Source organism: Pan troglodytes, chromosome 19, assembly GCF_028858775.2.
Source record: "Pan troglodytes isolate AG18354 chromosome 19, NHGRI_mPanTro3-v2.0_pri, whole genome shotgun sequence".
In the NCBI taxonomy this organism is placed as follows: domain Eukaryota; kingdom Metazoa; phylum Chordata; class Mammalia; order Primates; family Hominidae; genus Pan; species Pan troglodytes.
This window is the reverse complement of record NC_072417.2, coordinates 24028866-24052226: the sequence shown is the minus strand read 5'-3', so window position 1 is coordinate 24052226 and position 23361 is coordinate 24028866. Positions and strand designations below refer to the sequence as shown.

General features: G+C 50.1%; 1 protein-coding gene across 10 annotated transcripts; it reads left to right on the top strand.

Annotated features, from left to right (window-relative positions):
* The first annotated feature begins 2212 nt into the window (after positions 1-2212).
* On the top strand, positions 2213-18978 carry CD300LG (CD300 molecule like family member g). 10 transcript variants are annotated; one of them, XM_009432051.3, is made up of 8 exons: positions 2213-2610; positions 3913-4248; positions 8248-8349; positions 9143-9380; positions 10543-10655; positions 12440-12492; positions 16473-16592; positions 17137-18978. In XM_009432051.3, exons 1-8 carry the CDS (start codon positions 2568-2570, stop codon positions 17248-17250), a joined length of 1119 nt encoding a protein of 372 aa, XP_009430326.2. In that variant the 5' UTR covers positions 2213-2567; the 3' UTR covers positions 17251-18978. The 10 variants fall into 10 exon arrangements, with proteins under 10 accessions (XP_009430326.2, XP_009430331.2, XP_009430332.2 ...); XM_009432056.4 differs by having other exon boundaries at positions 2253-2610; positions 9296-9380; XM_009432057.4 differs by lacking the exon at positions 8248-8349 and having other exon boundaries at positions 2253-2610; positions 9296-9380.
* Positions 18979-23361: the final 4383 nt, after the last annotated feature.

Genomic DNA, 23361 nt, shown 5'->3' with positions numbered 1-23361 from the left:
CTTGCTCCACTTCCCAGTCTGGTGAATCTGTTTCTAATGGAGTTCTCGAGCCAGCCTCCTGGGCTAGGTGTGGGGCTGCGAAATGGAGGGGAAGGACCTTCAAATATGCAGGAAGAGGGTAGGGATCCACTCAACAAGCTCTTTATATAAATAAACATTTAATAACACCTCGCTTACTCTCCTAAAATGACAATCATAAATAATACGCCTTCACAAGCACTTACTTCTTTAAAATCACACTATAGTGCCTGAGCTATACTAGGGAGAAAAAATAAAAGGAAAGCAATTTATAACCAAATAACACATATTTCAATCTGTCAGTGCTCAGGTCCCATGACACTAGAAAGCATAATGAAGTGTCAGATGCTCGTCCTTGCATATAACAAATAAGTCTGAATTTAAGAAATGTAGAGGATCAGAAATTATTCTGTGTAAGGACAAAAATAAATAAATAGAAGAGCAAAGATATGCTATCAAATGCTAGAATAAGTATTACTTTAAGGCGGGGCATGGTGGCTCGTGCCTGTAATCCCAGCACTTTGGGAGGCCGACGTGGGAGGATCGCATGAAGCCAGGAGTTTGAGAAAAGCCTGGACAACATAACAAGACCCTGTCTCTACTAAAAATAAAAAATTAGCCAGGCAACAGTGGTGCACGCCTGTAGTGCCAGCTACTTGGGAGGCTGAGGTGGGAGGATCACTTGAGCCTGGGAGTTTGAGGCTGCAGTGAGCTGTGATGGCGCCACTGCACTCCAGTTTGGGCAACAAGAGTGAGACCTGTCTCAAAAATAAGTAAATAAACAAATACTTTTTTTTCTTTTTTTAGATGGAATTTCACTCTTGTTGCCTAGGCTGGAGTGCAATGGTGTGATCTCAGCTCACCGCAACCTCCACCTTCTGAGTTCAAGCGATTCTCCTGCCTCAGCCTCCCTGAGTAGCTGGGATTACAGGCATACACCACCATGCCTGGCTAATTTTATATTTTTAGTAGAGACTGTGTTTCTCCATGTTGGTCAGGCTGGTCTCAAACTCCCGACTTCAGGTGATCCACCCGCCTCAGCCTCCCAAAGTGCTGGGATGACAGGCGTGAGCCACCGTGCTGGGCCATAAATATTTTTTAATCTGTGTTTTTTTAAAACTGCAAAAACAGATCACCTTTTGTAGTCTGTACATGTAAAAGAGAGTCAGGGGCTGAGATCATGGTAACAGTTTTCCCCACCGTGAACAGCTGTCCCTGCCCACTAAATGGCAGCAGTGCTTTGCAGTCATTGTGAAATTAAAACACTTCTCCCCACGTTACTAGACTCACACACACACAATCTCCCCTCCCAGAACCACTGAGTTAGTGCTTCAGATATTAACCTGACAAGTCAGTAAAATTCCAACTGAACATTTGGAAGGATATATGCCAAAATATTAATGGTGCTTTTCTAAAGCAGAAGGGGAATTACAAGAAGCACTCCCTTTTTTCTTTCTTTCCTTTTTACGTTCTGTATTGTGTAAAATTTTGCTTACAACCTGTATGAACTTTGCAACCAAACCAAAAAAAAAGTCATTTTTGAAGCCAGTGTGTCAGAGCTCCCAATAGTGTACATGTTTGTTTTGGTCCTTTCAAGGAGGATTCAAGTCTGCGATGGAGAAACCACCAATTCACTTTTTCAAATGCCAAAACAACTCCGCAGGCGTGGAGGAGACCTATCTTGCAGCGCTGTAGGCCCAAGGCACCAGGGAATCCGGTCCAGCTCAGCCCTACAGCTTTGCTCAGCCCCGTCTGCACCGCCGCCCCGTGGCCAAGGGCAGTACTGCGTCCTCCAAAAGGCAAGGGCGGAGGAGGGGCCAGGGGCCTTGCCCCAGGGGCAAGCTTCTTTCTGTCCCACTGACCACATGGCAGTCTGGTGAAGTTTATGGACCCCTCTCTCAGTATAATGGCGGGTAAATATATAAATAAAATACATATGCTGGAAAGAAAACTAATACTGGTGAGATGATTCTTAAAACTCTTTATAAATGTGTAATATAATAATAGCCGTTTCATTATTGTAAATAACCAGCTCTAGGGGCAGGTCTAGGAACTCATTATTTTCCAAGCAGTGAGGGGTATACACGACGTTTCGAGATATCCACAACCTGATGTGCCAGTGTCTGTGATTGTAATTGGTAACAAAGTTGCAGGTACTGCTAACAGTACACTCTGATAAGAGGAAAAGCTAAATATTAGAAGTTGATGAAAGTCAATATGTAACTTTTTCCCATGCGAATTCGACTTACAGACCCCTTAGGGCGCACGGACCACAGGTTAAGGCCCCCTTGAAGGGGCACGAGTTTAGGAGAAGCTCTGGTGTGGGTTTTCAGTCCTGGAAGGTGAGCCCTGGGGTAGGCACGCGTGGGCGCTCAGAAAAGGGAAGGCAGAGGCGCCTCCCCGGCTGGGCCTGCGGAGGGATGACCCACACGCCCCTCCCCTCGCTTCCTTGGCCTGGTTTCACGCGACTAGAGGAAGTTAAAGACCCGTGTGACTGAAGAGGAGCTCACAGTTCCCAGCGTCTGCTCCCACGGTGTCCAGCGCCCAGAATGCGGCTTCTGGTCCTGCTATGGGGTTGCCTGCTGCTCCCAGGTGAGATGGGGAGAGGGTCTTGGGAGGGATGTGGGGCTCACCCTTGTGGTCTGCAGGGAAAGGACCTCTTGACTGACTGATAGCCCCACCCCACCTATCCTCAGCCTCCTCAGCCCTAGGGGAGCGGGGCGGGCTGGGGGTGGGGGGAGGTGGGGGTGGCGCCGGGGCCGCACTTGCTGTTTCTGGAACCTAGAGCCAGGTTTTCTCCAGACCTGTGGGTTTCCCCTCATGGCAATGTGGCTGTGAGAGTTGCTTTGCCTCTCTAATCTTAATTTTTCTACCCTGTGCCAAGCCTGGAGGCGGACAAGACACCCCATCTGGTTGCCCTGTTAAACTCAGCAAATATTTGTTGAATTTCGGCTATGCCTCTCCCCACAACCCTGAAAGATGAAGAATTATCACGTTTCATCAATTCTTTTGCTTTCTTTTTCTTTACCTTCTAACACTTAAAATCAGGATAAATCCTACAACTGATGTCGGTTGTTCAGTTGGCAATAGTGAGACCCCACCTCTACAAACAAACAAACAAACAAACAAACAAAATTAGCCAGGCATGGTGGTGCACACCTGTAGTCCTAGCTAGTGGGAGGCTAAGGTGGGAGGATCGCTTGAGCCCCAGAGGTCAAGGCTACAGTGAGCCATGAGCACTATTGCCCTCCAGCCTGGGCAACAGAGTGAGATCCTGTCTAAAAACAAAACAAAACCAGGCACGGTGGCTCACGCCTGTAATCCAAGCTCTTTGGGAGGCTGAGGCGGGCGGATCACAAGGTCAGGAGATCAAGACCATCCTGGCTAACACGGTGAAACCCCGTCTCTACTAAAAATACAAAAAATTAGCTGGGCATGGCAGCACGTGGCTGTAGTCCCAGCTACTCAGGAGGCTGAGGCGGGAGAATCACCTGAACCCGGGAGGCAGAAGTTTCAGTGAGCAGACATCGGGCCACTGCACTCCAGCCTGGGCGGCAAAGTGAGACTCCATCTCAAAAACAAACAAACAAACAAACAAACAAAACAAAACAAAACACTCAGAAACCCTGCTGGCTATCTGGCTGTCAGATTCTATCTGAATCTAGAACGCCACCCCTGCACCCCAATTCCTCAATGGGCCAGGGTTAGGGAAACAGCAACAGCCCTGCCCCAAGTTCCCCCAGCGTGGGAGGGAAGTAATGGCTCTTCCAAGGCTGTCCCCAGAAGGGATGACTGAGAAAAGCCTTCCTTCCTCCTCCTAAAATGGAAGCTCTGGCCTTGACCTTGGTACATGGAGCCTGGTTTTTCCAACCTCCACTCCTGCTCTGATTTTAGGTTATGAAGCCCTGGAGGGCCCAGAGGAAATCAGCAGGTTCGAAGGGGACACCGTGTCCCTGCAGTGCACCTACAGGGAAGAGCTGAGGGACCACCGGAAGTACTGGTGCAGGAAGGGTGGGATCCTCTTCTCTCGCTGCTCTGGCACCATCTATGCAGAAGAAGAAGGCCAGGAGACAATGAAGGGCAGGGTGTCCATCCGTGACAGCCGCCAGGAGCTCTCGCTCATTGTGACCCTGTGGAACCTCACCCTGCAAGACGCTGGGGAGTACTGGTGTGGGGTCGAAAAACGGGGCCCCGATGAGTCTTTACTGATCTCTCTGTTCGTCTTTCCAGGTAACAAATATCTCTCCTTCCCCAGGCTGGGGACAGGAGCTGCAGAGGGAAGAGGGAGGGGTGGTGGGGCATAATCCTGGTACCAACATTATGGGCACTGAGTCCTCAGGGAGATCATGCAGGTCAAGCACTGAGCAAGGCTTGGGGCACAGAAGGAGCCGCCTGAGTCTTGGCCATTGTTTCACTCTTGCTGCCCAAGGTCACACCAGTAGTAGATGTCAGAGCAGGACTGGACCCAGATCTGTCCAGGGCTGGGCTCGGCACCTTTCCTTTCTGCCCAGGTGTGCTGGAGGGAGATTTCCATAGGCTGGGTACAAGATAGACATATCAGGGGATAAAGAAGACTCCTCGCCTGGTGTCAGAGATATTCCTGAGGCCTCCCGAGGCTGGGCCAACCATTGCTGCATTCCAGACCCAGCCCACAGCATCACCCTGGACATGCTGGCCTCGCCCTGCTTGTGCCCTCAACTCTCCCCTCCTGGCCTCCACCTCCCCAGATATTGAAGTCCAGCCACAGGTGCTAGAGTGCCTGGGAACCAGCCTCTGGGTAGGGTGCCTGAAGGAGGGATCGTTAAATGCAGGGACACTAGGGGGCCGGGGCTGGAGCTATGGGGCCTGGGTAGGGGATAAAGCACCTCTGTGGGAGCCCAGAACCCCAAGTGGACCTGCTGAGCTAAGGAGAAAGAAGCCAGAGAGGGCCCAGGGGAGTGGGAGCCTTGGTCTGCTGGCCAGTGTGGGCGAGGTACATCTTTGTATCCCCATTTCACAGATGAGGGACTGAGGCTCCAAGAGACTAAGTGATTTGCCCAAGATCTCACAGCAGGAAGTGATGGAACTGGGATTCAAACACAAGTCGTTTCTAGCTTTGATGTCTGCTTTATTCCTCTCCTAGCCCCATAGCTGGGACCTATCCCAATCCCAGGCCCATCCCTACCACCATAGCCCCTATTTTTTTTTTATTCCTTTATCCATGGATCTTTAATTTGGGGAAATAAAGTTAAACTTGCCAAATAGCAGCAGCATCGAACCACATTGAATCTGTTCTTCATTATTTACAAGATTCTCTTATCTCTTCCAATTCTTATCAGTGTTCACATGTCATTTCTACCAGTTATGATCAAGTTCGCTTGTGTTTTAGGTTTACCCTCATTTGTAATTCTTTATTTGTGTATGACATGTGTATTGCTATATTATCGTCCTATATCGGACTCTGTTGGCCTCTCTCTGATGGCAGTTGGGATGTTGAAAATGAAGAATACTGACGACAGTGGTGTGCTGGTAAATGTTTAACAGGCTGGGGATGCTGTCATTTTGTGGTGTTTTCCAATTTCTGTGGTGTCCATTTCTGTGGTCCAATTCCCATGGCCAATTTCCAGCCATCGACAGTTTAACAACGATCTCACCAACTCCTGAAAAGTTAACAATGAGCTCTTGTGAGTCAGTGCGAGCCATCTCCAGCACACCATTGAGTATGGTGAACCATGAGAAGAATTTCTAAGAAAGTCAGAAAAAGACAAATGTACCCACTATCATTTCTTTTCTTTTTATTTATTTTTATTCATTCATTCATTCATTTTTCTGAGATGGGGTCTCACTCTGTCATCCAGACGGGAGTGCAGTGACACAATCTTGGCTCATTACAACCTCTGCCTCCCAGGCTCAAGTAATCCTCCTACCTCAGCCTCCAGAGTAGCTGGGACCACAGGCACAAGTCACTATGCCTGGCTACATTTTGTTTTTTTGTTTTTTTTTAAGATGTGGTTTTGCCATATTGGCCTGTCTGGTCTCAAACTTCTGGACTCAAGCCATCTGCCTGCCTCAGCCTCTCAAAGTGCTGAGATTACTGGCATAAGCCACTGTGCCCAGCCAGCCTACTATCATTTTCTTTTATTCATCTTTGCCTGAAGGCCCTAGGCAATGAAATATGCAAGATTAAGAAGTATAAGTCCCGGCATGGTGGCTCACGCCTGTAATCCCAGCACTTTGGAAGGTCAAGGCGGGTGGATCACGAGGTCAGGAGTTCAAGACCAGCCTGGCCAAAATGGTGAAACCCTGTCTCTACTAAAAATATAAAAATTAGCCGGGCATAGTGGCAGGTGCCTGTAATCCCAGCTACTCAGGAGGCTAAGGCAGAGAATTGCTTCAACCCGGGAGGCGGAGGTTGCAGTGAGCCAAGATCGTGCCACTGCACTCCAGCCTGGTCAACAGAGCCAGACTCAGTCTCAAAAACAAAAAAAAAAAAAAAGAAGAAGAAGTATAAATGTTGGAAAGGAAAAGATAAATACTCTGTATTTGCAAAAGATTTGATCATCTACTTAGAAAAATCCAAGAATAAACTGACCTAGTGTTACAGATTGAGTATCCCTAATCCAAAAATGCAAAATACTCCAAAGTCCGAAACTTTTTGTGTGCCAGCATCACACACACAAAGGAAATGCTCACTGGGGCATTTTGGATTTCAGATTTCTGGATTAGGGATGCTGAATCGGCAGATATAATGCAAATATTCTGAAATCTGAAACACTTCTGTTCCCAAGCATTTTGGATAGGGGATACTCAATCTGTAGAAGAGAAAGTAGTGGAGAAAGAGGGAGGGTCCAGGATGGCACACAGTCAGCAAGGACTGGGGAGGTGACAGATGGACTTGGGGAAGTGGGGACCGGAGTAGCTCCTGGGGAGTTGGTTGCATCAGGCTTCTGCCCACTGTGCTAGGCACGGAGGACAGGAATTTTTTTTTTTTTTTTTTTTTTGAGACGGAGTCTCGCTCTGTCGCCCAGGCTGGAGTGCAGTGGCGCGATCTCGGCTAATTTTTTGTATTTTTAGTAGAGACGGGGTTTCACTGTGTTAACCAGGATGGTCTCGATCTCCTGACCTCATGATCTGCCTGCCTTGGCCTCCCAAGAGGATAGGCATCTTGCTGTTAAGGAGTCTCAGCCTAGCAGGGAGACCCAGTACACAAGAAATTGCAGTGTAAGTGAGCATTAGCGCCACTGGAGGCACGCACAGGGGACTGTGAGTGCACAGAGGAAAAAGAGATTCACTGCTTCCAGGGAAGACATTACAGAGGAGTTGACCTTGAGCTTGTGCTGAAGGACAGAAAGAAGTGCTTTAGGCAGAGATGGAAAGGAAAGGCATCGCACACAGAGGAACAGCATGTCCAAGGCACGGAGGTGGGCAGGAGGCTGGTTTAGTCGGGAATAGAGGATGACTCTATGGCTGGAGCACCGAACAGAGAAAGAGGCGAGGCTGACAAGGTGGTTCAAAGCCTCAAAGCCTGAGTTTTGTTCTTTGCTTTTTTTTTTTTTTTTTAGAGACGAAGTTTTGCTGTTGTTGCCCAGGCTGGAGTGCAGTGGCGCAATCTTGGCTCACTGCAGTCACCGCAACCTCTCCCTCCCGGGTTCAAGCAATTCTCCTGCCTCAGCCTCCCAAGTAGCTGGGATTACAGGCATGCTCCACCATGCCCAGCTAATTTTGTATTTTTAGTAGAGAGGGGGTTTCACCGTGTTGGCCAGGCTGGTCTCGAACTCCTGACCTCACGTGATCCACCAGCCTTGGCCTCCCAAAATGCTGAGATTACAAGTGTGAGCCACCACGCCCAGCCTGAAGCCTGAGTTTAAGAGGCCTCGAAAGGCATACTAAAAAGTTTGAACTTTGGCTTTTAGGCAATGGAGAGCCAGTGACTGTTCTAAGGCAGAGAGGGATGGGATCCAACACAGACTTTTGAGACAAAACTGGAGTAGTGTGAAGGGTGGCAGGGAAGAAGCAGGCTGAGAGGCAGGTGGGTCTGAGGCTCTGAGCTAGGCGGGAGGCCAGGGGGCTGCAGGAGGAGAAGACCAGGGATCTGCTGGAACCCGCCACGTGGCTCCTGGTTGGCCGAGGCGAAAGATGGCAGTGCTCTGTGCTGAGGTGGGGGGTAGGAAAACTGCCAGCTGCTCCCAAGGAAGGAAAAGGGGTTCAGAGCGGTGCCACCCCTGAGAGCAGCCTTTCCCTTTCCTCTAGGACCCTGCTGTCCTCCCTCCCCTTCTCCCACCTTCCAGCCTCTGGCTACAACACGCCTGCAGCCCAAGGCAAAAGCTCAGCAAACCCAGCCCCCAGGATTGAGTGAGTGAATGGCAATTCCGCCCCATCCCTTGCCACCCTTCTTACAGAAGCAGCCAGTGAATGCCTGCCTGGTACCAGACACAATAGTTTATGGCCACCTAGGTGTCCCCACAAGCCTGGGAGCTGGGTTGTCCAGCTGTGGAAGTGGAGGCTCAGCAGGGTTAGGTCACTTGCTCAGGGTCACACAGGAAGTGCCAGATCCCAGAAGTGGTCACAGCCTGACCCCAAAGCTCATATTCTGTCTGCGCCATCCGGAGTCTCGGGGGCAAGCCAGAAAGGCCAGGCCTTGGGCCCTGACCTCTGGACTCATCCTGCCACCCTGCCCTTCCTGGTCTCATGGCTGCAGAAGGAAGTCAAGGCCTTACTGAGGCACGGGTGGTTGGGGAGGGGGCACATGGTGGTGAGGGGAGGACCTGCCCTTCTGGTGAGGAAGGAGGTGACAATTGACTGGGACTGTAGGGGGAGGGCAGGAAGGTGTCCACTGAATGGTCACTGGAAAGGGTCATGGAAGCGGGGAAGGGGAGTGCTTATACCTCCTCACAGAGGCAACAAGCTGTGGGCACAGAAAGAGACTGAACATCATGCACAGCTGTAGGGTGTGCCTGATCTACGGTCTCCTTCCTCAAAGTGGCTTCATCTAGATCTGTTTGCTTACTGGGGTATCCTTTAGCTGGGGATGTTCCGAGAAATGGGTCCCAGGGAGGCTAGGGTTCAGGGGTCCAGGGTCAGAAGTCAGGGATGCTGGGATGCAAGGGTCAGGAAGGATGCTGAGGCATTGCTTTTGGACTTGTAGCTTCTCCTGGGCTCTACCCGGCAGTCACCACAGCCAAGCAGGGGAAGACAGGGGCTGAGGCCCCTCCATTGCCAGGGACTTCCCAGTACGGGCACGAAAGGACTTCTCAGTACACAGGAACCTCTCCTCACCCAGCGACCTCTCCTCCTGCAGGGAGCTCCCGCCCCCCCATGCAGCTGGACTCCACCTCAGCAGAGGACGCCAGTCCAGCTCTCAGCAGTGGCAGCTCTAAGCCCAGGTGAGCCCCAGGTGACCAACATCCCCTTTCAAGCCATCACTAAACCATAAGGTGCCTTTGAGAAAATAGGAACTCAACACTCTTTCCTCTAAGCGGACGCATCCTCTTGTCATGGCCACAGCCTGCAGCACAGAGAGTCCCTCACAGGGGCCCTTGAGCAGTGGACAGCTTGTAGTATAGGAGCCAGCAGCTCTGCTGCCTGTCCAGTGTGAAGGGTCCACCAGGATCCCAGTCCTGACCTCTCTCCCTGCCCCAGCCTCAGGGACGGCCACCCCAGTTCTGGGGCTTTTGCCTGTATACTTTGCACTAAGCCATGTGCCAACCATGAAAATTCAGAGTCCAAAAGAAAACAATTTTTTTCCTTACAACTGGAGTCCCAGCCTGAAGGATTGGTTCTTGGGGGTTGTAAATGCACTTGGCTACCGACATCCAGGCAGCTGCTGGCAGGTTCAGGCCCTGCTGAAAGTGAATCCTGGGTTGGCAATGGGGGCAGGGATCCCTTCCACACCAGACAGGGCTGATGGGACATCGTGGTCCCTAGTGCCCTCTGATCTCCTTGGGAGAGAGAAAGGACATGGCTTGACTCACAGTAAGAATGCCAGGATGCCCCACATGCCAGTGACACCAGCCCAGATACAGGCCACCGGGAACTTCCCCACACACCACTGCATGACCTAACGAGTCGCTCATTGCTTCAGGTGTCAGTTTCTCCAGTGTGAAATTGGTCCACTCCTACCTAGTTATACAGGGGTTGTGGAATTTAACAGCTAACATTGACGTGGTGCCTGGCATGTGTCTGGCACTGAACTATGCGCTTTACACATCCTGACCCATTTGATCCTCACCACAGCCATTTTACAAAGGAGGAAATTGACACCCTGGGAGGTTTAGTCACTTATCCAAGGTATAGAAAGGTGGTGGAGCTAGAGTTTGAACCTAGACAGCCTGGCTCCGGGGTCTGCGCTAATTAAATAATGTTTGTCAAGAGCCAATAGCACTAAATACCACCCCCCCACACCACGACCCCCCACAAGTCTCTGCTGCGTTGAATTGGATTCCACACTAGGGATTGGCTTTCTCAGCCTGTGCCTGGGACCCCCAAAGGACATAGACTCTGGCTTATCTGGTAACAGCCACTAGGCTCCTTGCGTCTCGTCTCCAGGGTGTCCATCCCAATGGTCCGCATACTGGCCCCAGTCCTGGTGCTGCTGAGCCTTCTGTCAGCCGCAGGCCTGATCGCCTTCTGCAGCCACCTGCTCCTGTGGAGAAAGGAAGGTGAGCAAAGGTGGGCGGCAGGAAGGCGGGAGGCTCACTGGGCCAGGGACCTCACTGAGACCTGCAGCTCCCCATCCAGCCCTGGAAAGACCCTGTGGGTCTCAGCGTGTCTGTCTGAGATATGAGCATCAGGAGCTGTGGCCTCCCTTCTGAAGGAGCCACGAGGTAGTCAACATTAGGAAAGCAATTCACAAGGGGAAATGGGAGAATGAAGGGTTCTCAGCTTCTTCCTGCCTGTCTAAACTGATCAAGCACTTCTCTACCTATTGATCCCAGGGAATTCATTGCCAGCTCCTTGTGTGGGAACCAACTGCCAGGGGCAATGCAGGACCAAGCACTTGAATTTGAGCAGGACAGACATTGTAACCCCACTCCTGCCACTGGGTCTCTAGAGCTGCTCAGCCCCTTCCATAGGCTGGGGCTCAAATCCCAGCTCTGCCACTTTTTAGCTGTGTGACCTCAGGCAAGTCACCTAACTGCCCTAAGCCTCATTTACCTCAAATCACAGATATACATCAAACAGAAATAGAATACAAGCCACAAATGTAATTTAAAACTTTTGAATAGCCACATGAAAAAAAGTAAAAAGAAATGAGTGCACTTAAATGTATTTTATTTTATTTTAATTACTTATTTTTTAGACATAGGGTCTAACTCTGTTGCCCAGGCTGGAGTGCAGTGGTGTTATCATGGCTCACTGCAGCCTTGAACTCCAGGGCTCAAGTGATCCTCCTGCCTCAGCCTCCCGAGTAACTAGGACTACAGGCATGAGCCACTACGCCCAATCTAGTGAAGTTAATTTTAATAATGTACTTAATTTAACCCAATATATCCCAAACATTATCATTTTGATATGGAATCAATATGAAAATATCAATGATACATATTCTACTTTCGTGTTTTTCATACTGAGCCATCAAAACCCAGTCTAACATGAAGTAGTCACATTTCAGTGCCTGATGGCCATGTGCAGCTCCCGGCTCCTGCGCTGGATGGCAAAGACTAAAAGGATTAACCAAAATCTCAGTAATAAGAGCTACCATGTGCCAGCCACTATCCCCAGCTTATCTTGCTTATCCCCTTTAATCTCCACACTGTGGAGTACACCCATTTTCCAGGGGGAGAAACTGAGGCACAGAGTGGTTAAGCAGCTTGCCCTTTGTTTGCATAGCTAAGAAGTGGTGGAGCCGGGAAGATAATCACAATGTCATACCCATGGAGGCGGCCACAGGGGAATCCCGGGCCTGCTTTCTGTCCCTTCCATGTGTGGCTCCTAGGAGGAAATGTGGGCTTTGTCCAGGTCCCCTCTGAAGAAGCCAGGGTGGGAGCATTCCTGGTCACAACCTCAAAGCCACTTAGCACCTTGCCTCTCAAACTTTGATTGCCAGCTAGCAGCGGTGGCAAACCTTGGTAGCCTGTTAGAAATGCAGACCCTCAGACCCTCAACCCAGCCTACTGAATTAGACTCTGCACTGTACAAAAACATCCAGGGGGTCCTATGTGCACACTAAGGCTTAGGTAGCAGTGACCTTAGCACACAGATTTATTTTCCCAGCCAGTTTCTGACCCTCATGAGATAATCTCCATGCACTGATCTCAGAAGACTGGGTCATTCCCAAGGGGCTAAGCTGGAAGGGGCTCCTCTGCCCATCTGGCTGCCTCCTCCCTCTGGGAAGCCCCTGCTCCCATGTGCAAGGGGGCCAGTCCACCTTTCTGGGAGCAGCTACAGGCCACTCCTGGCTACTCCTGGCTTCAAGGGGCTCCTCCTTCTACGTCTCTTTCAGCTCAACAGGCCACGGAGACACAGAGGAATGAGAAGGTCTGCCTCTCACACTTGGTAAGGACAGAGGCATATGGAAGCCCAAGCTCAGATCCCCTTGGGGCTGGAAGTCAAGATTCCTGGGCTTTGCCTCTGTGACTTCCTACCTGGTCCTCCTTGCCTGACCTAGAGGCAGCGCTTGCTCCCCACCTTGGAGGAATCTGTGTGAGCCCCAAGATCAGCCCTTCAGGGTGTGAGCCGGACACAGTGCCCATGGGGAACTCACAGGTGGGAACCTGATTTCCCGCCAGGTGCCAGGCAGGGTGGGCTCCAGGAGCCATGTGAGCATCTTCTCCAGGCGCATTCTTTCCATCCCCCCTTTTAGAATCACAGAACATCAGAGCTGGATCCAGATGAAGCCTTTGAGATCTCTAGCCTGACTTTTCTCTCAGTTTGAAGCAAATCGCCTTTCAGAACGCCCAGGGGTCAGGGAGCTGTTAGAGATGCACTCTCCAGGGCCCCAGACCCAGCTGAACCCTCCAGGGGTGGGGTCCAGGGACTCTGGCAGTGCTACAAACTCTAGTGTGCTTTTACAAAAGATGAGACTGAGGCCCAGAGAGGGTAAAGGTCTTGCCCATGGTCACACAGCAGGTGGTGGCCCAAACAGAGAACAGGACCCAGATTTCTTGACTCCCTGCTCTTCTCTTTCCAGAACTCCCTGATGTTTTCTCTGAGCCTGCCTTGGCTCTGAGACCAAGGTGGTGTGGCTGCTCTGGGACCCAGGCTGAGGGTGGTGCTCTGGGGACCAGGGGCAAGAGAATAAGGGTCCCTGTGCCCATTGTCTGGAGCTGGGAACCTGCCCCAAGGCTACTGCTGCAAGAAGAGACTGTGCCCTCCGAGGCCAGCACTCCAACGGAGGGGGCTGCAGCATCACACTTCAGGAAACAGAAGCCCCTCCTGGCCCCTCCTCCCTCTGCTGTTTACTGAGATGCTTCCACTCCATTCCTTTAAACACAAGGGCAGGAAAGCGGGGCTACCATTGCCTTCTTTCCTGGCGCCAGTGAGGACAAAAGACTCAGGCCTGGTCACCCCAAGGAGGGTCTGGGGTGGAAATGGGACTTTGGGCTGTGGCTTAGGAAGCAGCTGTTGTTGTCTCAGGAAGCTCAACAGGGCCAAAGGTAGCGGAGGAGAGTAAGGGAAAAGTCATGGAGACACATGGATGGATGGACAGTGGGTGCCACTGGCTGCCTCCAAGCCCGGCCTCCTGGCTCTGCGGGCTGGGGCCTGGGTCTCACCCCACCTAGCTCCAGAAGAGGGGCTGGGGTCCAAGGAGGCTGAGAGCGCCGGAACCAGCCACAGCTCCCATGCTACTGCCTTCTGGCAACCCTGAGAAGGGCTGCTTTGGGCTTTTTCTTGCCTGAGGCTCCTGACCCTGGCTCTGCTGAAGAGGGAGGGGACAGGAAGGGGCACAGGGCCAGCAGGCAGAGGGGCTCTAGGGGGCGGCCCCTTGTTGAGGGAAAGATGGAACAGGGCCTCCCAAGAGGGTCAGAGGCAAGAACCCTGTAAACACGATCAGGTGGGTGCTTCTGCTTTTTCTTGATTATTTCCCTTGTGGCTTCTCCATAGGATTTAGCAGAGTCTGGAGATGGAATTGAAGGGGTTTGGGGCTTTCTTTGTCCACATTCAGGTCAAAGAGGGAGGGGGATGCATTACTTATACTTTGAGAGAGCCTCACAGGGGTGTGAAAACCCTGAGGGAAGTCTTAGGGGTCAGACCAGCATTTTCTTTCCCTAAGAGATCTTGCTAGAAGGATTGCCATCCATCCGTTCGTCTGCCTCATCTTTTATTGAACACCTACTACATGTCAGGGGCTTTATATATGCCAATGAATCCTCATCATTCCCATACGAGGTAGAGTTTAGTATCCCCTTCATTTTGCAGATGAAGAAATACAGGCTCAGAGAGAAAAGGGAAATTGCCCAGTGACCCAGACTGAAAGAGGCAGAACTGGGGAGACTGACAGGTCTATGGGGCTGGCTGCAGAGCCCTCTGCGTCCTCCACCCCGCTGCACTGAAGTACAAGGGGTTTGAGGAATGGAGCCAAGTTCGCAGCCCAAGACTCCTCCCCCAGACTCAGGAGAAAGACCCTGGGACAGCTGCAGACCCTCACTCCTGGAAATGAATAGCCTGCTAAGCTCCGATCAGAACTCAGCCCTAGCTTCCCAAGACTTCCCTCTTTCTTTACTAGGTTTATTACTAGTACCTAGAAGCAGGGGCTCTGATATATATCTTGCATATTTAGCAACCCAGAAAATGCCTCCATGCTTGCTGGAACAGGGCCGATTGTCCACAGTGGAGGCAGAGGGGCAGGGGAGAGGTTGCAAATCACACCAGACTTGCGATAGTGGGCCTGGCTGCTGCCTAGGTGTGCCGTTTGGCCTCTGCACTGCGAGGCTCTTTCCTCAAACTCGGTCACCCTGGAACAGGTGACACTTCTGCAGCTGCTGGTGGTCCAGGGTCAGCAGTGGCTGGGTTATAACCAGATTGCAAAGCTGTAAATATGGACTCACGGGTCTGATGTCAGGAGTCCTCTGGTGTAGCCCCAGGTCTGCCCTGCACCAAGGCCCCCTCTGTCCTCACCATGGGCAGGGCTAGGAGGGACAAGGGCCCTAAGTGGCAGCATTTGGGAATTGCCTTACCCCTCCCAGTGCCCTCATCCACCACCCACACTTCCCCCAAGGAATTCTGCTCTAATTCCTACCTTGTCCCCAGAAGGCTGAAGATGTCATCCCTGTGTTTCTTTTCTTTGGTATGTATTTTATCTTTTTAATTTAAGGTTTTAGAGAAATGGGGTCTCACTATGTTGCCCAGGTTGGTCTCAAATTGCTGGGCTCAAGTGGTCCTCTAGCCTCAGCCTCCCAAAGTGTTGGGATTACAGGCAAGAGCCACCACACCCAGGCTTCATCTTAGCATTTCTAACAAGATTTGGCTCAAACATCTACCTCTGCCCCCATCCACAGCAGCTAGGTATTGAGAGAAGCTGGGCCCCAGTTAGTAGACCATGGACACCGAGCCCAAGAGGAATGTGTCACACACCCTGCCAGGATGGCAGCAGGGTATAGGGAAAGAGCTTGGGTCTGCAGTCAGACAGTCTCCAGTATGAGTCCCAGCTCAGCCATGTGCCAGCTGTGTGATGTCAAGCAGGTTGCATCACCTCTCTGAGCCCCTGTTGCCATAGCTCACATAGTTGTAAATAGGAAAGAGTGAGATGATATACCCTATACATGCCCAGAAAATGGGAGCTTCTTTCTCTGGCATCAGTGCCCATTTGGCCATGGGATTCACTGTCCAGGAAACCTCAGGGCAGCCTGTGGCCTTGGGAGTCTTGGCTGGGGACCTTGGCCGGCTCCAGCCTCTGCTCCGCCCACCTGCTAGGGCAAGGCCTGAGATGGACGGGCCTGGCGTTCCTGATCTGAGGACCCATGGGAGCAGCCAGGCCCGGGTCAGAATATGGGCTTCCCCACTGACCCTGGACTACCTGCTCTCTTCCCTGGGCCGTGGTCTCCTCATCTGATGGATAATGGATTGCTCAGACCCATCTTCTCAAGAATTTTTCATGTGTACCTTGTTATTCGATGAATCTTTGGCGTGTCCAACTTTGCTGTCTCTTGGCCTGTTACAAAGAACCTGCAGCCTGCATGATCTTTCTGCTTTAAAGGATAGAAAATAATGAAAACAAATCAGTCATTCCAGAATTTCTCATTGGTTGAGTGGTAGGATGCTATTATGAATATTATAATCCCAAAGGACAAATTCTTACCTAGTTTTACAGCTGAGGAAACTGAGCTTCAGAGAGGTGAGACAGCTTGTCCTTCCTTGGACAAGGCAGGAAGGAAGGAAGTGGCAGAGGCATCCAGGAGCTTAGTATTCTCCCCTCCCGGCACCTCCCTGCCTTGCCCACCCCTCCCACGTTTCCCTCATCTTGCTTGGGCTTGGCTGGGCTAGCAGACCATCCCTGCTGCCAAGAACAGGCTGTTCTGACCAAGTCTCTGTTATAGCCACTGGGGAATGGCCGGGACCCAGAGGACGCTGTGATCAACCTTGCAGGGCCCATGGGGTCTCTCACCATCCCCGAGCCCTCTCCCAGCCTCTACACAGAGCTCCAGCATCTAAGCCAGGTATGGACAGAAGGGCCCTGGGAAGGGAGGGGCTGAGGAGCCACCTTGCCTGCCTCCGCTCTGACAATTAGAGGAAGTGGAAGGAGGCCTTTTCCTCAGCATCTGCTCCCCAAACCCCACACCCCCGCATCTACCCACCTTCCCCATTCACAGCCATAGGCCTAGCCCATTTCACCTGGGAAGCCAGAGCTTTTGACCTCACATCCTCTTTTTTTCCGGTCCAGAAAATTCCTGAATAGCTTGTTGGGAGTCACAGCTGACAGTGCTGTGGGCTGGCAGGAGGCCACAACTGCGCCAGAACCCAGCCTGGGGCCTTGAGGGCACCCCGGGGGAGGGATGGATTGGGGTCATGAGAGGCCATGAATGAAAGCCTGGGAGTTCTGGGGAGGAAAAGTTGTTAGGTCCTGTGCCCCTGCAGATGGACGGAGGGCTGGAACTTGTGGAAAAGGCTGGGTGGACGCAGCAGCTACCTGGGGACCACCCCTCACACCTCCCACCCCTTCATCTGGGTTCTGCTCTCCAAACCCCACTGTTGTCTTTACAGACTACGGAGGAAAAGGAAGCCCCTTCCCAGGCCCCTGAGGGGGACGTGATCTCGATGCCTCCCCTCCACACATCTGAGGAGGAGCTGGGCTTCTCGAAGTTTGTCTCAGTGTAGGGCAGGAGGCCCTCCTGGCCAGGCCAGCCGTGAAGCAGTATGGCTGGCTGGATCAGCACCGATTCCCGAAAGCTTTCCACCTCAGCCTCAGAGTCCAGCTGCCCGGACTCCAGGGCTCTCCCCACCCTCCCCAGGCTCTCCTCTTGCATGTTCCAGCCTGACCTAGAAGCGTTTGTCAGCCCTGGAGCCCAGAGCGGTGGCCTTGCTCTTCCGGCTGGAGACTGGGACATCCCTGATAGGTTCACATCCCTGGGCAGAGTACCAGGCTGCCGACCCTCAGCAGGGCCAGACAAGGCTCAGTGGATCTGGTCTGAGTTTCAATCTGCCAGGAACTCCTGGGCCTCATGCCCAGTGTCGGGCCCTGCCTTCCTCCCACTCCAGACCCCACCTTGTCCTCCCTCCCTGGCATCCTCAGACTCAGTCCCACGGTCTCCTGCATCAGCTGGTGATGAAGAGGAGCGTGCTGGGGTGAGACTGGGATTCTGGCTTCTCTTTGAACCACCTGTATCCCAGCCCTTCAGGAAGCCTGTGAAAAATGTGATTCCTGGGCCCCACCAAGACCCACCAAAACCATCTCTGGGGCTTGGTGCAGGACTCTGAATTTCTAACAATGCCCAGTGACTGTCGCACTTGAGTTTGAGGGCCAGTGGGCCTGATGAACGCTCAGACCCCTCCAGCTTAGAGTCTGCATTTGGGCTGTGATGTCTCCCACCTGCCCCAATAAGATCTGCTCTGTCCACAACACCAAGATCCAGCTGGGGACTCCCCTGAGGCCTGCCTAAGTCCAGGCCTTGGTCAGGTCAGGTGCACATTGCAGGGATAAGCCCAGGACCGGCAGAGAGTGGTTGCCTTTCCATTTGCCCTCCCTGGCCATGCCTTCTTGCCTTTGGAAAAATGATGAAGAAAACCTTGGCTCCTTCCTTGTCTGGAAAGGGTTACTTGCCTATGGGTTCTGGTGGCTAGAGAGAAAAGTAGAAAACCAGAGTGCACGTAGGTGTCTAACACGGAGGAGAGTAGGAACAGGGCGGATACCTGAAGGTGACTCGGAGTCCAGCCCCCTGGAGAAGGGGTCGGGGGTGGGGGTAAAGTAGCACAACTACTATTTTTTTTCTTTTTCTATTATTATTGCTTTTTAAGACAGAATCTCGTGCTGCTGCCCAGGCTGGAGTGCAGTGGCACGATCTGCAAACTCCGCCTCCTGGGTTCAAGTGATTCTTCTGCCTCAGCCTCCCGAGTAGCTGGGATTACAGGCACGCACCACCACACCTGGCTAATTTTTGTACTTTTAGTAGAGATGGGGTTTTACCATGTTGGCCAGGCTGGTCTTGAACTCCTGACCTCAAATGAGCCTCCTGCTTCAGTCTCCCAAATTGCCGGGATTACAGGCATGAGCCACTGCGTCTGGCCCTGTTTCCTTTAAAAAGTGAAATTAAGAGTTGTTCAGTATGCCAAACTTGGAAAGATGGAGGAGAAAAAGAAAAGGAAGAAAAAAATGTCACCCATAGTCTCACCAGAGACTATCATTATTTCGTTTTGTTGTACTTCCTTCCACTCTTTTCTTCTTCACATAATTTGCCGGTGTTCTTTTTACAGAGCAATTATCTTGTATATACAACTTTGTATCCTGCCTTTTCCACCTTATCGTTCCATCACTTTATTCCAGCACTTCTCTGTGTTTTACAGACCTTTTTATAAATAAAATGTTCATCAGCTGCATATTCCATCCTATCAGTGTGTCTCAATTTATTTAACCAATAGTCTATCACTCGATATTTAATTTGCTTCCATTTTTGCTATTGTAGATAAGTGTGGGTGAAATTTGCCTGGGGGTTTATCTGCATTGGGAGATTTCTTTTCCTTTTTCTTTTTTTTTTTTTCTTGGAGACAGAGTCTTGCTCTGTCGCCCAGGTTGGAGTTGAGTGATGCAATCTCAGCTCACTGCAACCTCCACCTCCCTGACTCAAGCCATTCTCCTGCCTCAACCTCCCAAGTAGCTGGGACTGCAGGCATCTGCCGCCATGCTCCGCTAATTTTCGAATTTTTAGTAGAGACGGGATTTCACCATGTTGGCCAGGTCTTGAACTCCTGACCTCAAGTGATCCGCCTGCCTCAGCCTCCCAAAGTGCTGGGATTACAGGCATGAGCCACTGCACCTGGCCGGGAGATTTCTTAAAGAAAGATTTGCATGCATGGAAGTGCCAGGTCATAGGGACTGAACATTTTTGAAGTTACTGATGCCTCTTGCTAAACAGCTTTCTGGAGTGGCAGCACCAATTTCACCCCCACCAGACCCTTGCAATCAGTGTTTCTTGAAGTCCTCTGCACCTGTCCCTGCTGGAAAGGCAGGAGAAACAGTTCAGTAATGGCCCTGTGATCAGAACCTCGAGGGCCTGGGGGACTGGGTGGAGGTGGAACTGGTCTGATGAAGCTAGAGCAGCTCACCAGAAGGTGCCAGCCTGTGCCCGAGGCCCCTGGGTTGGGGTTGCACCAAGTACCTTCTCTGGGTGGAGAGTGAGCTCCCAGGCCCGAACTCTGTGTGCTGCACCCAGGCTTCAGGCACTGTGTGTGCCAAGGTGTTTGGGACATAGGGAGCAGCAAGTTTCACATGGTCCCAAATCTTCTGCTGGGACCTGGGCACACACACTGTCAGAATGCACCCTAGAAGTGCATCAAAAGCAGGCTTCCCCCCTGAAAAATCCCTTGGCTGGGGTTTCCCTGGAAGGAAAGAACCCTCCTGTCCTCTGAATCTCTCCTCACCTACTGGAGCCGGGGCTTCCTGGGAACCAGGAGGTGGTCAGCTTGGCCATCCCACTCCCATCCCTCACCCATTCGCAGACTGGGCTGAATAAATTGACATATTCTGAGAGGCAGAGCTCTCTCCCAGGCAACCTAGGATTGGCATCCATGGAATTCCAAGTTTCAGTGGATTTATGAGACACATAAATATTACTCAGAGACACTCTCTTATTCCCACAGTACCACCAAGAGGGCCCAGCTCCCTCCTGACAGGTAGGGGAGAAAGACCACTCCCTTACCAGTTGACACTTTGCAATCCCCCATTTTGATACACCTTGGTTTGATGTTTGTACTTGAATACTCAGATCTGCAGTCTTTGGTATTTACGTGAGATTTTATTCAATCCCCTTAAACAAAAAGAAGCAACAAGTCACTGCTCACCTATCCTGAGAATGAGGGACTTTTGCTGGGAGGTAAAACTTCAGAAAAAATTGGAGGAACATCAAAGAATTGCAAACATTTAGTTTTGCCAAATTAGGACAGTAAATATAACAAAAATAACAAACTGTCACTTACCAGTCCAGCTATTTCTTTAAAAGAAACTTTTTTTTTTTTTGAGATGGAGTTTTTGCTCTGTTGCCCAGGCTGGGGTACAATGGCACAATCTTGCTCACTGCAACCTCCGCCTCCCAGGTTCAAGCGATTCTCCTGCCTCCTAAGTAGCTGGAACTACAGGTGTGCACCACCACACCTGGCTAATTTTTATATTTTTAGTAGAGACGAGGTTTCACCATGTTGACCAGGCTGGTCTCAAACTCTTGACGTCAGGTGATCCACCCCCTACGGCCTCCCAGAGTGCTGGGATTACAGGTGTGAGCCACCACGCGGGCAGCCAAAAAGAAACATTTTAACACCAAAATGGATTATTTAAGACCTCTCTTCCCCACCTTACTCTTGACAAAGAATTGGAGATTATGATTCTAATCCATTGAGGTCTATTAAGGAGAAATTTGTAAATTCATCCAGGAAGTGGGTAAGGGAGGGGCATATAGGGGGAAAGAAAACGGACACAGAGAAGGTGGAAAGCGCCTAAGACATGCAAGGGGCTGTGATGTGCTTTGGGGGAGTCTTCCCAGGAGCAGGGAAGAGCTCCCCGCCAGTATCACTTCAAGGTGTGGCAAGCAAGCACCTGGGTCTGACAGCTGGGACGGCACCATGGGGCTGGATGTGAGTGCCGAGGCCCTGAGTCTGATGCAAAGCAGCAGATCTACCCATCTGCAATCACACATGGGCTGGGACAGAAGAGACAAAACCAGTGGCCCTTTCCTTACTGTCTTTCTTGCCTTTTTTTGCATTGACTAAATTCTATTTTTGTTTTCTTATGCCATTCTTTTTCCTTCTACAGTATGGAGGTTATATCCTCTATTTTGAATCTTGAACTTTGTATTATACATAGGTTTTCAACCAAGACTACAGTTAATATCCTCACAATCCTTAATTTTTCCTTGAATAATATAGGATCCCCAAACCCTTTAACTCCCATCACTTGCTCCTATCTTGCAGACCATTTTCTTCCAGTTTTTAATTCTGTCCTTTCCCTCTCTTTTTTTTTTTCCCAACAAACTGGACATCATTGTTAATTACTATTTTTAACAGCTTTATTAAGGTATAACTGGGGACGGGCACATTGGGTCACGCCTGTAATCCCAGCACTTTGGGAGGCCGAGGCTGGCAGATCACCTGAGGTCAGGAGTTCGAGATCAGCCTGGCCAATATGGTGAAACCCCGTCTCCACTAAAAATACAAAATTAGCCGGGTGTGGTGGCTCATACCTGTAATCCCAGCTACTCAGGAGGCTGAGGCAGGAGAATTGCATGAAACCGGGAGGTGGATGTTGCAGTGAGCCAAGCTCGCACCATTGCACTCCAGCCTGGGCAACAAGAGTAAAACTCTGTCTCAAAAAAAAAAAAAAAAAAAAAAAAAAAAAGTATAGTTCGCATTCAATAAATTGCACGTGTTTAGAGTATACTATTGGGTAAGTTTTGTACTATGTATATACCTGTGAAACAGTCACCACAATCAAGATAATGAATATATCCATTACCCCCAAAAGTTTTCTTCTGCCCCTTTGTAATCCTGCCTCACTCCCATCCTCATTCACCAGTCGATGGGTATTTGGGTTCTTTCCAGTCTGGGGCTATTACAAATTGAGCTGCTATGAAGATTTATGTACAAGTCTTTGCATGCTATCACTTCTCTTGGGTAAATACCTTGGAGTGGAACATCTGGGCCATATGGTAGGTATATGCTCATGTTTTCCAAAGTGGTCATAACATTTTGCATTCCCACCAGCCATGTAGAATTCCAGTTCCTCCACTGACACTCGCTAATATCAGCCTTTTTCATTTTAACCATTCTAATAAATGTATAAACTGCACCAAGATTGTAGCTTTAATTTATACCTCCCTGATAACTAATGACTTTGAGCATCTTTTTGTGTGCTAATTTGCCATCCATTTATCTTCTTTGGTGAAATTTCTGTTCAAATATTTCATCTATTTTTATTGAGTTTAGAGAGCTCTTCATATATCCTAGAAATAAATCCTTCATCAAATATGTGATTTACAGTTATCTTCTCCCAATGCATGACTTGTCTTTTCATTCTCTTAAAAAGGTCTTCTTAGCTTGCTGCACTGAAAAAGGGAAAAAAAGAAGTCTTTCACAGAGCAGAAGTTTGACATTTTGATGAAGTTCAGTGTGTCAATTTTTTCTTTTATGGATCATGCTTTTTGATGTTGTATCTAAAAAATCTTTGCCTAATCCAGGGTCACAAGGATTTTCTCCTATGTTTTCTCCTAGAAGTGTTGTAGTTTTAGGCTTTACATTTAGACTTATGAATGAACATGAGTTAATTTTCATATACGTGTGAGTAAAACAACAACTTCTTCTTCTTCTTCTTCTTCTTCTTCTTCTTCTCTCCTCCTCCTCCTTTCTTCCTTCATCTTCTTCCTTTTTTTGTGTATGGATATATCCAACTATTCCAGCACCATTTGTTGAAAAGTCTACCTTGTCCTTCCTCTACTGAATTGACATTGCACTGCTTTGAAATCAGTTAAACATATTTGTGTGAGTCTGTTTCTGGCCTTTTCTGTTCTATTGACCTATTTATCTATCTTTATGCCAATACCACACTGTCTTGATTGCTGTAGCTTTATAATATGTCTCAAAATCAAGTAGTATAAATCCTCCAACTTTGTTCTTTATCAAAGTTGTTTTTGCTCTTTTAGATTTCTAGTATTTCCATGTGGATTTTAGCATCAGCTTATCAATTTATACCAAAAAAACTTGCTAGGATTTTGATTGGGATTACATTGA